The 14,797-nt window shown below is 41.2% G+C and overlaps 1 protein-coding gene and 1 non-coding gene across 8 annotated transcripts in view; both read right to left on the minus strand.

The window, feature by feature from the left end:
- The window catches only part of dync2h1 (dynein cytoplasmic 2 heavy chain 1), a 116,136-nt gene that overhangs the window by 25,949 nt on the left and 75,390 nt on the right, over positions 1 to 14,797 (minus strand). For all 7 annotated transcript variants that reach the window (XR_003691707.1, XM_028571339.1, XM_028571345.1 and 4 more), the window contains 6 exons: positions 14,142 to 14,302; positions 12,623 to 12,748; positions 8,435 to 8,545; positions 5,733 to 5,802; positions 5,366 to 5,451; positions 325 to 400 (listed from right to left, as the gene is read on the minus strand). Coding sequence is in view for 6 of the 7 variants with exons in the window: in XM_028571339.1 (XP_028427140.1) it covers positions 325 to 400; positions 5,366 to 5,451; positions 5,733 to 5,802; positions 8,435 to 8,545; positions 12,623 to 12,748; positions 14,142 to 14,302 (630 nt within the window). In the remaining variant the exon portion in view is untranslated. The remainder of the gene's footprint in view (positions 1 to 324; positions 401 to 5,365; positions 5,452 to 5,732; positions 5,803 to 8,434; positions 8,546 to 12,622; positions 12,749 to 14,141; positions 14,303 to 14,797) is intronic.
- Positions 6,070 to 6,143, minus strand: trnat-agu (transfer RNA threonine (anticodon AGU)). The gene has a single exon. It is a non-coding gene; the product is annotated as a tRNA-Thr (tRNA).

Here is a 14,797-nt window from a genome sequence, read left to right on the forward strand (position 1 = left end):
AAAGCTATAAACATATGTAATGAGTGCACACAGAACAAAAGAACACTAACGTAGGCTAACACGCACACACGCGCACGCGCACGCGCACACGCACACGCACACACACACACACACACACACACACACACACACACACACACACACACACACACACACACACACACATCCAGAAAGACAGAGATAGAATGAAGGGATTACATGTGCACTGCATAGAAAAGCAAATGCTCATGCTCTATCAGGGGAAGTTTAAATTAAAGAGGTAATTGCAAATAAACAGAGCAGAGCTCTCCACTGCATTGTAATGTTTGTTACCAGCCCTCCTACCTTCAAAAAGCCTGTCGATGATCTCAAAGCCAGCACGGAGGTCCGACATAGAAAACTCATAGAACTTAGTCCAACCCTGGATAAACCACAGAGGAGGGGGAATAAGTACAGAAATTACAAGCATTTAATATATATATAATATATTTATTTTACTACATGTAAAAGACACAAGCTCAAGTACTAATGGGTTACTTTTAGAATTTGTCAACCAAACAGTATTCTCACATCACACATAGTGTTTGAGGATTGAAGTATCATCCCTCACACATATTCCCTGTCCTTCTTAAGCTGTACAGTCTTAATCACATGAATACTTATCAGTTAAGAGTGTGATTAACGTTGATATATCTCCTCAATCTAATATAATTTCTCTTGTGGCTCTCATTTTTAGGGTAACTATCCACCGTGTGTATAAGCAATAATTGAGACCATTAAAACATATACTTGCCTCTGTAATGATCAGGTCAGATATTACACATTTACACTCATTGATACCTTTCAGCAACCAGACCCTATGTAATGTAATTTGTAATACAGCCCCTATATAAACTTACTTAATAACCTGTAGAAGGGAAAATACCCAGTAGCTGTTGAGTGAAGGATACTATTGTTAGACTACTATTCACTTCCTCGACTTTTACCGTCTGGTCACAAACAAACCTACCATAATGTTAGTAAATCACAAAATTAAGATCAGTCCAGTTTTTGCAAATACAGAGACACAGGGAGTGAAGACATTAGCACTGAGGCTTCAGGAAAGAAAACTAGTCTGCTGCAATCAGACAACAACACATATGCACAAATGCACAACAGAACACACACACACACACACACACACACACACACACACACACACACACACACACACACACACACACACACACAGAGTATAACAACATTGACCACCTAAAAATCACGTGTTCAAAAATAATTGAGTGTGAGGCAGTCTCAGTTAGTGTGTTTGTTGCACTTCACTGCTATTCAATCAGCAGTTGTAATCTGCCCACTGATGCTGTAGGTGGATGAGGGGTGGAGGAAACGTGTGTAGGCATGTTCAGTAATTCTTTGAATGATTAAGTATATGTTGTTTGTTCAGCAATTTTGTGCTTGACTGTGTATTCACAGGCAGTGGGGCATGTTTCTACTACATTTGATGAATATGCTTATTTATGTGCAAGTGAGATTTCAGATTGTGTTCAAGCATGTATGTATGTACATAGCATTGACTGTTTATTCAGTTGTATGAGTTATTCATATAAAGTCTTAATATAGTCTTATTCATTGTATGGGTCTTTTAAAGGTGATTGTGTATGTGTACGTATGTGTGTTAATTGATTGTGTGTACATGTTTTCAATTACTTTGTGAGCACTTGAGACAGTGAGCTACCTACAGTAGTTCACCAGACACAATTGGCCATTGGCAAACAAACAAAAACCCTGATCTTCTTCTCTCTCTCTCTCTCTCACACACACACACACACACACACACACACACACACACACACACACACACACACACACACACACACACACACACACACACAAAAACATGTTTTCTTTTATTTAGGCTGTACATGTGAAAACCTGTCTGTCTCTCTGCTTTCATTTCTCCTCTTTTCTCTTCCCTCCCTTTGCATCTCGATGTCTATTCCTATGTCTTTTTAAATTAAATGGTTTCTGCCTTTTCAGCATGTAAAAAGGATGAAAACAGGGAGAGAATAAATGAGAAAAGGAGAAAGGGCAGCAGACGAAGTGAGTAGAAAGTAAGCGATGGTCGAGTGGACGAAAGTAGCTGTGACTTTGAATAATTAGGCGATCATGTTCTTGGATGAGGAATAACATTACCATATCAAATTAAAACACTTACTAGAGATTCAGTGCGAGAGAGAGACAGAGATAGAGAGAGAGAGAGAGAGAGAGAGAGAGAGAGAGAGAGAGAGAGAGACTAGGCAGGGAGACAGGCTGATTCATTTCCACCCAAGGTTGCAAATGACAAAATAAATAGTGACAAAGTGCAGCCCTGGCGGAGGCCAACCCTCACCTGAAACGAGTCCGACTTACTGCCGAGAACCCGGACACAGCTCTCGCTTTGGTCGTACAGAGATTGGATGGCCCTGAGTAGAGACCCCCTCACCCCATACTCCCGCAGCACCTCCCACAGTATCTCCTGGGGGACCCGGTCATACGCCTTCTCCAAATCCACAAAACACATGTAGACCGGTTGGGCATACTCCCAGGCTCCCTCCAGGATCCTTGCGAGAGTGAAGAGCTGGTCCGTTGTTCCACGACCAGGACGGAATCCGCATTGCTCCTCCTCAACCTGAGGTTCGACTATTGGCCGAACCCTCCTTTCCAGCACCTTGGAGTAGACTTTACCAGGGAGGCTGAGAAGTGTGATACCCCTGTAATTGGCACACACCCTCTGGTCCCCCTTTTTAAAAAGGGGAACCACCACTGTTCCAGACTTCCACGCAATGTTGAAGAGTCGTGTCAACCAGGACAGCCCCTCCACACCCAGAGCCTTGAGCATTTCTGGACGGATCTCATCAATCCCTGGGGCTTTGCCACTGTGGAGTTGTTTGACTACATCAGTGACTTCCGCCTGGGAAATCGACGACAATCCCCCGTCATCCTCCAGCTCTGCCTCTAACATAGAGGGCGTATTAGTCGGATTCAGGAGTTCCTCAAAGTGCTCCTTCCACCGCCCTATTACCTCCTCAGTTGAGGTCAACAGTGTCCCATCCTTACTGTACACAGCTTGGATGGTTCCCTGCTTCCCCCTCCTGAGGTGGCGAACAGTTTTCCAGAAGCACTTTGGTGCCGACCGAAAGTCCTTCTCCATGTCTTCTCCAAACTTCTCCCACACCCGCTGCTTTGCCTCTTTCACGGCCACCAATCCTGTTTGTAATATTTATGGACAGGATATCGAGGCATGGTCGGGGTGGGGAGGGGTTGCAGTTCGGTGGGCTGGGGATCTCATCGCTGCTCTTTGCAGACGATGTGGTCCTGATGGCATCATCGGCCTGTGACCTTCAGCACTCACTGGGTCGGTTCGCAGCCGAATGTGAAGCGGTTGGGATGAGGATCAGCACCTCTAAATCGGAGGCCATGGTTCTCAGCATGAAACCGATGGAATGCCTTCTCCAGGTAGGGAATGAGTCCTTACCCCAAGTGAAGGAGTTCAAGTACCTTGGGGTTTTGTTCGCGAGTGAGGGGACAATGGAGCGGGAGATTGGTCGGAGAATCGGCGCAGCGGGTGCGGTATTACATTCAATCTATCGCACCGTTGTGACGAAAAAGAGAGCTGAGCCAGAAGGCAAAGCTCTCGATCTACCGGTCAGTTTTCGTTCCTACCCTCACCTATGGTCATGAAGGCTGGGTCATGACCGAAAGAACGAGATCCAGGGTACAAGCGGCCAAAATGGGTTTCCTCAGGAGGGTGGCTGGCGTCTCCCTTAGAGATAGGGTGAGAAGCTCAGTCATCCGTGAGGAGCTCGGAGTAGAGCCGCTGCTCCTTTGCGTCGAAAGGAGCCAGTTGAGGTGGTTCGGGCATCTGGTAAGGATGCCCCCTGGGCGCCTCCCTAGGGAGGTGTTCCAGGCATGTCCAGCTGGGAGGAGGCCTCGGGGAAGACCCAGGACTAGGTGGAGGGATTATATCTCCAACCTGGCCTGGGAACAGCTCGGGATCCCCCAGTCGGAGCTGGTTAATGTTGCTCGGGAAAGGGAAGTTTGGGGTTCCCTGCTGGAGCTGCTCCCCCCGCGACCCGACACCGGATAAGTGGACGAAGATGGATGGATGGATGGAAAATAAATAGTCTGGTTTTCTATAGGGAAGCAAATAATGTCATTCTTTACACCCTCTTGCTTGTTATGTAGAGATGATTTATTAATAGAGCTGTTGTTCAAAATTAGGAAATACTGTGTTCAGTCTCCAAACGTCTTGAGTTGATTCTGGCACAGGTAAAACACACCATTTTGCTTTATTTAGAGCTGCTGTGAGACTGTTAAAGCTGAGATATACATCAGTTTAAAAATAATAGTAACTATTATATGCAGTGGGTCAATAAAATCAATTTTCAGTTGACTCTTTTGTAAAATCTCTTGACAGTTTATGACATCATACAGAAGGACTTGTATTTCCGACGTTTCCACTGTCCTAACTAATAAGTGCAAAACCTTTGGTCTACAATCAGTTTTCCATGTGCGTGTTGACTAGCAGGAAAGTTTACTACAAAGACTTATATTCACAGTTGCATGCACACATACATAGCCATACACAAACAAAGACTCTGCCGGTGGCACAGCACAGTAATGACAAAGAAAAGTGAACTCTGGGTTAGGTTTTTACCCTTTCTAGACGATGACTTGCTATGTCGGTGTAACTGCTTCTCTTTGAATATCAATTGGTATGGTTTTTGTAATTGTCATTAGCTGCCCAGGAAATAAATAAATCATGCATTTGTATAGCTGTGTTATGTTTAAATGTGTGCTGTGAATATAAACTGTACAACGGTTTGCTCATTATATATAATGTATATATCATACTGTTTGGGTCTTACTGTATTTTAACCATTTTTATCATGTGAAGCACTCTGTCTGTAAAAGGTGCTATATCAAATAAACTTATTTTATCCAGTAAATATGTACCTGTGATAACCAGTGTGGAAATAAGGTCATATGAGTGTGTGTAAATACATCTTTAGGTTTTCACCTAAGTAAAAACTACCAAAAGTTTGTGATTTCAAAAGGCATTGAAGCGTATTATGCTGTGCAGTAAGTATCGATGTTAGGTATCTATATGCGACAGCGTCTAATGCTAGTAGCATTCATAAAAAAGCATTAATTCAATGGCAAGAAAATTTGACGGGAATAAGGAGCTGGTTAGTTTTCTGTTTATGCCATTGTCTTCATTCTGCATACAGGACTATTACAACATTTAAACAAGTGCTGTATTCTTCCTCTTTTTCATTTTATGCTACAGTAGATGAAATTATAGAACTATGACCACTCTGGTCTACATTGGAGTGTTTGTGTATTTTACCTGTGGTATGTATTTGCGCCTCTCTTGGCAGACAGCATGGAACCAAGCCAGACAGAACAAAGACTGGGCTCTGGCCAGGATGCCTCCTGCACACATTATACAGCATGTCACAACCAAAATAACTACAATGAGCACTCATTATCAGTGTCCGTGCTCAATAAGCCTTGAGGGCAGTTATCTGTTATTCATCAAACAACATACAACAGAGAAGACTGAGAGGCTGATTAAGCATGCTGTATTCTGCCGTGAATGCTTTTGAATGCTGTGTTGTCGCCCCATTTTGCTGCTGTTCAATTTCTGTCCCAGAACTTGCAAGCTCGCTAGAATTTCTTTGTTTAAGAGAATAGAAGAGAAGAGAAGAGCCAACCTTTACTGATCTGCTCTGGACTCCACGATTCATATGTTCTCAGAAGATTTTTCTTCAACCCGGGAGGAGCCTGTAGATGGGAAAAGAAAGGGAGGACAAATAGACAGAAAGGAAAGGGACAAGGTAAATAAGGATAGATAGAAAGGGAAAGAAAGAAAGGGTTTTACTATGATGGAATTTCCGGCAACATTCAAATGTTCAATGCAACTTCAGATTGCAAGGTCCAAACATAGTCCTGTCATACACGCATAGAAAAATGGCAAGGCATAGGGAGACATTGAACATGTGTGCAAGACTTATGTGCTGCATGGTAAGGAGATATGGGACAAAAATAAAAAGGCACTGCTGGGATTCGAACCCAGGATCTCCTGTTTACTAGACAGGCACTTTAACCAACTAAGCCACAGCGCCGAGTGGATGACAAGTGTAGAAAGATTTGGAACAATGGATATATATTTGCAACACATTCACAAATAAGTGAATGTATGTATGTAATAATGTATAATATATATAATGTATCAAATGTATGGATGCGTACTGTATGTCATATTAGGAATTCAAGACCGTTTATCAGAATGTTTGTTAAAAAAAGTTAAGAGGATACTACCTAGACACAAATGCTATTACAGATCTAGATTCTAAAGTTTTATAATTACAACAAGAGTCTTCGAATAAACTGAAAAACAAAACATTGTTTGGTCAGTGGTCACCCAATAGCCATTACCGCCTATGTTCCTATGGTATACTGTACTTTAGTTGGTATATTCTCTACATTAGTCAGCACATATTGTATTTGTGAACAATTGTCTGTACATTTCACAACATTATGTTCTTTTTTAGAATAGAAACAATAAGCATAATTTTTCAGAAAACAGTCTGCATGAAGTACTACTCGGGTGTGTAGAAAGTTTGTGTAGATAAGCGTACATTGACATTAGTTCACACATCATCAGCTTTGCTGAACATTTGGTACCTCCATCTGGAGGTTTTGATAACACACACAACCAGTAATGCACATTTACTAAATTTGCCAAAATCACTACATATGTTCAGTAGATATGTGTATTTGCTGGATGCTTACTTTTTTACATTGAACATCAATTTTACTCATTTCAGCTGCAGCAGAACAGTGCTGAAGGTACATCTTGAGCTTTTATTCACCCCAAGTATTATGTTATCTCTCCTTTTAGAAACTAACTATTAAATTACCCTTTTGATACTTTTTATTCTTAAATTGAGCTACTGCCTTCTGGTTCTGTGTATTTTCATTGAAAATACATTTGTATAATTCAATATTTGCTCTATGTTTGAGCTGTTGGTTTGCACTGTAAGTACAATACAAGGCACTAAACATATTCACTTTCTGATGCTTCAACATTAAACTGCAAAGGGGAGTCGAGTGTGGGGTTAGGTGTTCAGGGTTGGGTGGAGGAGCTACAGTCACTGGGATACAAGTCTAGACTGTAGCTTAAAAATGTGTTTTTGCTACACTGAAGTCTTGTGTTCTAGGCATTTTTGAAAAGTGGGTTGTAGACAAGGGGGTCAGTGTGGAAATGAAGTCATGGTGTGTGTGTGTGTGTGTGTGTGTGTGTGTGTGTGTGTGTGTGTGTGTGTGTGTCATGCAATGTCATATACTGTAAGTTCACATGTACTGTGTTACTATGAATACTACTACTACAACAGATTATATTTGACATGGATCAGCTCCAGCACCAGTCTTGCAGATCAGCTCTGTATAATCCTAAAACAATCACACTAGCAAAAACAAAAGCTATGAGTATCAGTTTGTATGTATACTATTTATTTTTAGTTTGAATTATTGGCTCTGACACTTGTCCTGCAGTCCAGAAATGATATACAGTATTACAGTAACTTCTCTAGGGATGTGTTCAGGATGTGTGTGCATAAATACAAAGTATATCAATACATTTGTCCATGAAAGAGTATGTGTGTGTGTGTGTGTGTGTGTGTGTGTGTGTGTGTGTGTGTGTGTGTGTGTGTGTGTGTGTGTGTCTCAGAGAACGAATAGAAAAAATAGACAGACAGGCAGAGACAGAGAGAGAGAAAAAAAAGAGAGAGAGGCTGTTTGTGCAGCATGCTTGGCTGTCGAAGCAGCTAACCCCTTGAGCATGACTCCCAGAAACACACTGAGCACTAAAACACGCATCACTAACACACAAGCTGCAGGCTTCTGCATCTCCATACAAATGTACAGTATATGTGGCTGCACTGCATTTGTAGCCAATATATAGAGGATAAAAGACACACACATTACCATGAATACACATGACATTTCAAACAAACATAGCCCTTACACATTCTACAGTCTAGTGAGTATGCAACCTAGTAACATGGCCCACTGGGGCTCAGACAAACGTGACAGCATTCTGTAGAGATTCACAGAGATCAACAGTCTATGTTTGGGAAATTGAAAGTTTCAATACTGTATAATGTCAACACTGTATATGGAACTAAACCAATACAGATAATGAGCATTTGTGCAGAGTGTGCCTACACAAATGTGTAAGGTCCATGTTTGTGTGTAAAGGTGAGTTAGGTCAATGCTACCCAACATAAACTTCATTGTAAGCTACTGTAGGAGTATTATGGTGTTATTGTTTCTGTGCCTGTATGTGTGCTGGTGGAATGTGTGTGTGTGTGTGTGTGTGTGTGTGTGTGTGTGTGTGTGTGTGTGCCAGTACCTCGTAAGTGATCTTGAGGCTGGACTGCAGCAGTATGGGAGGAAATCTGGGGTGAACTTCAGCTGTCAGCCAGAGACGGAAGTCTGCTTTAGGATGTAGCACATTTAACTCCTGTGGAGGAAGGACAATACACACATTAGACACGTTGAACACATTAAGAGATCATCACAAGAGAGTTATATGAGACCAGACTACTTTTGCAGTAGTCTCTGTCTGTAGATACAGCTCTTAGTTGAGGTCTTCATTTCCACAAACAAACAAACACACACACACACACACACACACACACACACACACACACACACACACACACACACACACAGTGTAGTATTTAAAAGCATAAAACTCATTAATTGGAACACTAAAAGACTTGATCCTTTGATTTCACACATTGTTCAGACACTGTATCACACAGGTCCTTCCATTTTCTAAACTGCTTATCTTGTTTATGGTGGCGAAGGGCTGGAGTTTATCCCAATATATAAACAAATGCAGACCCTAGCCAGCTGGGTTGAATTTAAACACAGGACCTTCTTGATGTGAGGTAAAAGTGCAAACCACAAAGTTCACACAAGAGTAGAGTAATAACTTTATACTGCGCTTTTTCAAATTCGTAACTTTGAAATAATCCACCGACTTCCATAGATTCCCTAAAACCAAATTTCGAATTGGTAAATTGATGTTTAAGCAACTGTGAGTTGCAATTAAAACCCCATTTAAAACAATAGCTTTTTTCCTTGTAAAACCTTTTGTCAAGTTTTTATCTTTGTAAGCATATGTGGTTTATTCACTCAAACTGTATTTATACAGTGTGGTCCAATGAGAGCTGTTAACTCTCTTTTGCATGGGGATCGTCTTTACATCAGTAAATAGAGTAAATAGGAAAATAATATAAGGAGGATAACCATTATAGTATTTGTTGTTTTTTAATGTAATTCTTTCTCCATTAGAGTCATTGCACAATGACAGATTCTCCACAACGATAACCCATTCACCTCACTTCAAAATATTTGTTTCTCTCTCTCTACAGCTCTTCTTTTCTCTGTCTCCATCATTGTCTCTTCATCTCAATTTCCAGCTATCTTTCTCTCACTTCTCTTTTTACATTCCTTCCCCCTCACTCTCTATCTGTCTCGAAGACTTGTGGTTAAAAATAGCATGCTTGCACCTTAGGGTCTGATTGGGTACTCTCTCTCTCACACACACACACACACACACACACACACACACACACACACACACACACACACACACACACACACACACACACACACACACACACACACACACAGAATTGTAATCAATGTGTTTCTGCATCATTTGAAAGCTAACTCATTCTTGTGGAAGCACACATGATTACAAAAAAAAATCTAAATACACAGGAACTGACAACTCTCGAAGGAAACTTCTCGGTCTCTCATGGGGAGTGTGTGTGTTTTGTGTGTGTGTGTGTGTGTGTGTGTGTGTGTGTGTGTGTCGGATGTGTTGTCAACCAAAATTCCTCTTGAACAAATTATAGTATTGTGAGAAGATGCATTGACAAAGAAGAAACTGATTGGTAGATACAGAGAAAGGACAGAGAGAAAGTTCAAATTGATTTTACATCAAAACCTTTCTTCGTTAGAATATATCCATATAGTACAGATGCACAGAGTGCAATAACACACCACTCATACGCAGATAGATACTAACACATACACAATGTTTTGCTGAAGGAAAGTTGTATCTGCATACTAGAAATCAGATACAGTAACTCCTGATATAATCCTATCACAATGATTTGACCATTAATAATGCTTATACCACAATATATGAGATTCTGGACATTATTTCATTTAGCTATTGTGATACAAAGCTCTGCAACAAAATATGTCATTATTTCATTATATTGTGATTGGCAGACATAAAGACATTTCGAGTGATAGACTGATAGACAGATAGATAGACTGATAGACAGATAGATAGATAGATAGATAGATAGATAGATAGATAGATAGATAGATAGGTTGATGTGAAAAATAAGAGAAAGAAAACAAGGGAGGAAGTGGAAGAATATGAATAAACAGGGATGAGAGGACATCTGCACTGCCAACTTCAATTATCAACACTGACCGCACTCCTTCGCTGTCTCTCTTCCCTCATTCTCCTCTCTCTAACTGGCCAACTGGTTTAATGAAGGAGGGAAGGACTGGAGAGACAGATGGCAAAAAGAAGCCGGAAAATTTTGAAACTACATTGAGAGATACAGTAAGACTGAGCAGATGGACACAGATACAGAAACAGATACTAAAACAAAGCCCTCTCTTGGTAGAATTTCCACCTGCCTGCTGAGACTCAGTTTATCTTTCCCTACTTCCCTCCTTTTACATACACTGTCTTAATTCTTTTTTTCCTATGCTCCCTGCCACCCTCGTTCCCCTTGTTGTGTCAGTTTTCCATTTCAAGCTTGACTGCTGAGACCGCAAACTCATTGGTTTCTGGCCAAAGAGCGAGACAATGAAACTGTAAGAAGAGGGACAGACAGAAAGAGAGATTTTTGTTATGCAATATGAGGGGGGACAAGAGAAGTGTTGAAAAAATGTGGGATGTAGCCAGTATGTAGAGGTGAAAACAAATACAAAATTAAATACTAGAAAGAGAGAAGAGGTGATTCGAACATATAAGGACAAAAGTAGAAGAGGAGAGCTGTGGTTTAAGTCACACAAAAAACAGAAACACGCTCTCACTCACACACAGATAAGGGAACACACACAGACATAGGCCAATCACTGCCAACAGCTGTGCCTCCAACTGAAATATGACCTGCTACAATGACACAGCACTAAACAGAACCCCAGGAAAAGCACACAGATACAAATAACAAACACATAAGGACATGGAAGACACATATTAACCCACTTACTGTAATGTGACACACAAGCACATGTACACTATAATAAAAACATAAAGTACGAGCAACATGAGCACTATGGATGACAGGCTTACGCTGGAAACCATGCGCTACCACATGGAAAGACTGTTGAAGACAAAGACGCTGAAAGACTATTATTGTTACCCCACAATACAACTATTTGTAGATACACCTTTTAAAACCTGAACTAACAACAAGGAGAGCGGGCTGGCGGAGAATGGCGGAGAGAGTCGTTGGAAGGCGGATTGGGAGTCTGTCACGCGCGTCGACGGCGGCTGGTGACGGTAGCAGGCTTGGTTTTGGAACATGAGACGAAACAGCGGCTGGGTGAATCAGTTTAACACAGCAAAACCCCTCTAAAGAGGAAAGTATACCCACATCCAGACAAGCATAGGTCTCATTGTCACGTTAAATGCATCACGCAGGGAGAGGAGACCAATAACCATTAATGTTACGAGCTAGGTTAGTGTTTAGTAGCGGTTTTGTTGTTCAACAAGCCCAGGTTAGCTATACCCTTACAACGTAAGATATAAATATACAGAATCCTTGTAGAATAACCGGAATTGATCAATAAAGGTCCTTGTCAGATGCTATTCTCCAAAAATTAGAAATAGCATAATATTTTAAACAACCCCTCTTAAACAAACTACAGAGAAAAACAAAAATCACACACACATGCACAGCTAAATGTTAAAATGCTCATATTATGCTTTTCCCTTTCCTTTATTGTGTTATATATCTTTTTTTGTGCATGTTATAGGTTTACAAAGTGAAAAAGCCCAAAGTCTACCCCAAAGGGACCTACCATCTTCCAGGGAAAACACTGTTCACAAACAGCTCTATTGTAGTCCAGCCTTTATTACCGTGACAAACATGCGTCACTTGGTAACACACTTACCTATCGCCTAGCTGCTAGCGTGGCACTCACTTAATACTCTCCTTCTGACTGGGTAGTTGTCCTTACCTAGGTACTGCGCATGTGTGACTTCCAACAAAGATGGAATAGAAATGAGATGTCTCACTCTGTAGCTAAAAGAGAGAGCTCAACACACAGGGCGAAAAGAGGAGCTGCAGCAATGTGCAGTACAACAAATATATGGTGTTTTTTGAAAATTAAACCATGTAAACCTATTCTGGTACAACCTCTAAATACAATTATTTACCTGAAAATGAGCATAATATGAGCACTTTAACACCTGTCCCTAAAAGCTATACCACACACACACACACACACACACACACACACACACACACACACACACACACAGAGTACTTACTTTTTCCAGGAGCGGTAGCCATATAGTGACAAGGTGAAGGTTTTTCAGGCAAAGCCAGTCTCCATTTCGAGAACATTCCCTAAGTGTAGCTAAGGCCACATCAGCCTGTCCCTGACCCATGGAGATCTAGACAGACAGAGATAGTGGGGGAGGTAGTAGGTGGTGAGAAACAGAAGCAGTGGGATGGAAAATTTGATTCTAAATTGTAATTTCTCAGAAGTTAGGGGGCAGATAATCTGATTCAATATGTGAATTTGTCTCTCTCCTCAGCGGGAGAAACGTAAATGAAATACTTGCAAAGTGGGTTTACCAATGTGATATTTATTAATAGTATTCACACATTGATGCTAGTAACTCATAACTAATTTGATTTATATGTAGCACGATTATGTGTGGAACCCAGCCTGTACATCTTTAGTGCCCCGTATAGGGGTTCACAAAAATATAATTAGTTGTTAATATAGTAAAAATATGTTTTTCTGTTAACTATTTGAATATTCTTGGATAATACACATATTAGCTACATTTTCTAACTTGGCAAGCGATCTTGTCACAGTAATTTGAAGGGTGAGCGAAAAAGTCCTTTGAAAATACAACTCAAACTGTAATGAAGGAACTTGTCACGCTAAACAATGGAATTACTCTTGTTATGTGTTTTCAATAGTTTTTTAACGACAGTGGAGTTCTATGGCACAGGGACAGAGGCTACTGAGTTTCAGGCTTTTGGCTGTTTTAGGCTAGCCTGACAAGCCAGACCCACATCAAGATGTTGGGTCTGGGAACTCACCATTGACAGGGCTCAATCCGAGGCGCGGGATAAACGGCTGTCTTTCAAATTCCCTCTGCACGCAATAGGATAGCGCTACAACCAGGCAGAGCAACGAAGAAGGTAGCGGAGCTAGTTGATAGATTAAACTTTTGCCGTATCCGGTCGGCAAAACTCCGAACACATCTTCCTTTTTTAAGAATGATTTCAGTGCCGTTCTTTGTTCTTTTCTCAAAGAAAAGTTTAACTCCAAATCTTCCAGAAGACCGCTGTTCCCAGCAGCAGCAGGCATAAGCCCGCCCACCGACTCTATACACGATGTGATTGGCCTGACCAGAGTTTTAGGCTGTTTGTAAGATACATTTATTTGTGGGTTTTGGTCTCTTCAGTGAATTTGTTGATAATTATAAAAAGATACAATAATACCAGCACTGTTTTTACATAGTTGTATTAACCACATGTTGAATAACTGCAGGTGTGTAGGAGTGTCAAGTGCAAGGGCAGTTTTCTCAGACATCTTGCTGTTTTGAAATGTATTATAATTGATGAACTCCGCAGGCAAAACATTACCATGAGCTATGACTCAAAACTGTGTTTCAATACAACATTCAACAAGCTGTAGCATTGTTATTTTACCTGTTTAGGTGCACAATATACTATTCTGTAGACCTGATCTTGGTATTCTGTTGAAAATGTGTAATTGCACTTGCTAATCTGCTATGACTTCTCCAATTTAATGATGTTACTCTCTACCTCATGATAGTTATCCCTGCCCACGGTTTCTGCTGCTAGTTCTGCAAGCTCCTGGGATGGGTCTGCCCCTGGAGAGATGATGATCAACACTGGCTCCCACTCCAATGTCTCAGTGTAGAGACGGCGCAGGTTCAGAGGAGGGGGGGAGAGCTCTTTCATACCTGCAGAGAAGAGAGGGAGATAAGAAGTGAATGAAGGGTGTGAAAGACAGATCTGTAAAGAGTGTTTGAACATCGTATTTAAAGGTGATATGCCATTCAAAATCATAGTGAATAGATACAGTACACTCCACAGAGAGGGTACACCAGGAGGTGACAGATAAAAGGCAAAAAGACAGCAGGAAACAAGAAATGGCGCTACATGTTAGTAAGTAGAAGCAAATGGGCATTTGGTGAGAGTAGATAGTCTAAGGAGAGGGAAATGATTACAGGGAGACAGAGGGTGGACATGAATAGGGAGGGGTTGACAGTGCCTAAAGGGGGGTGAAGGGGAAGGGAGGTTGGGGAAAAGAAAAAAAAGCAGAAGAGGGACAGCAGAAGGGAGGCGTTGATGGAGAAAGAGAGAGAGAGGGCAGAAGAGGAAGAGAGAGTGAGAGAAATTAGGAGCATGATGTGCTGTGCATACCGATTACTAGGTATGCAGCAGTATTCACCACA

This window comes from Perca flavescens, chromosome 3 (genome assembly GCF_004354835.1).
Source record: "Perca flavescens isolate YP-PL-M2 chromosome 3, PFLA_1.0, whole genome shotgun sequence".
Taxonomy (NCBI): domain Eukaryota; kingdom Metazoa; phylum Chordata; class Actinopteri; order Perciformes; family Percidae; genus Perca; species Perca flavescens.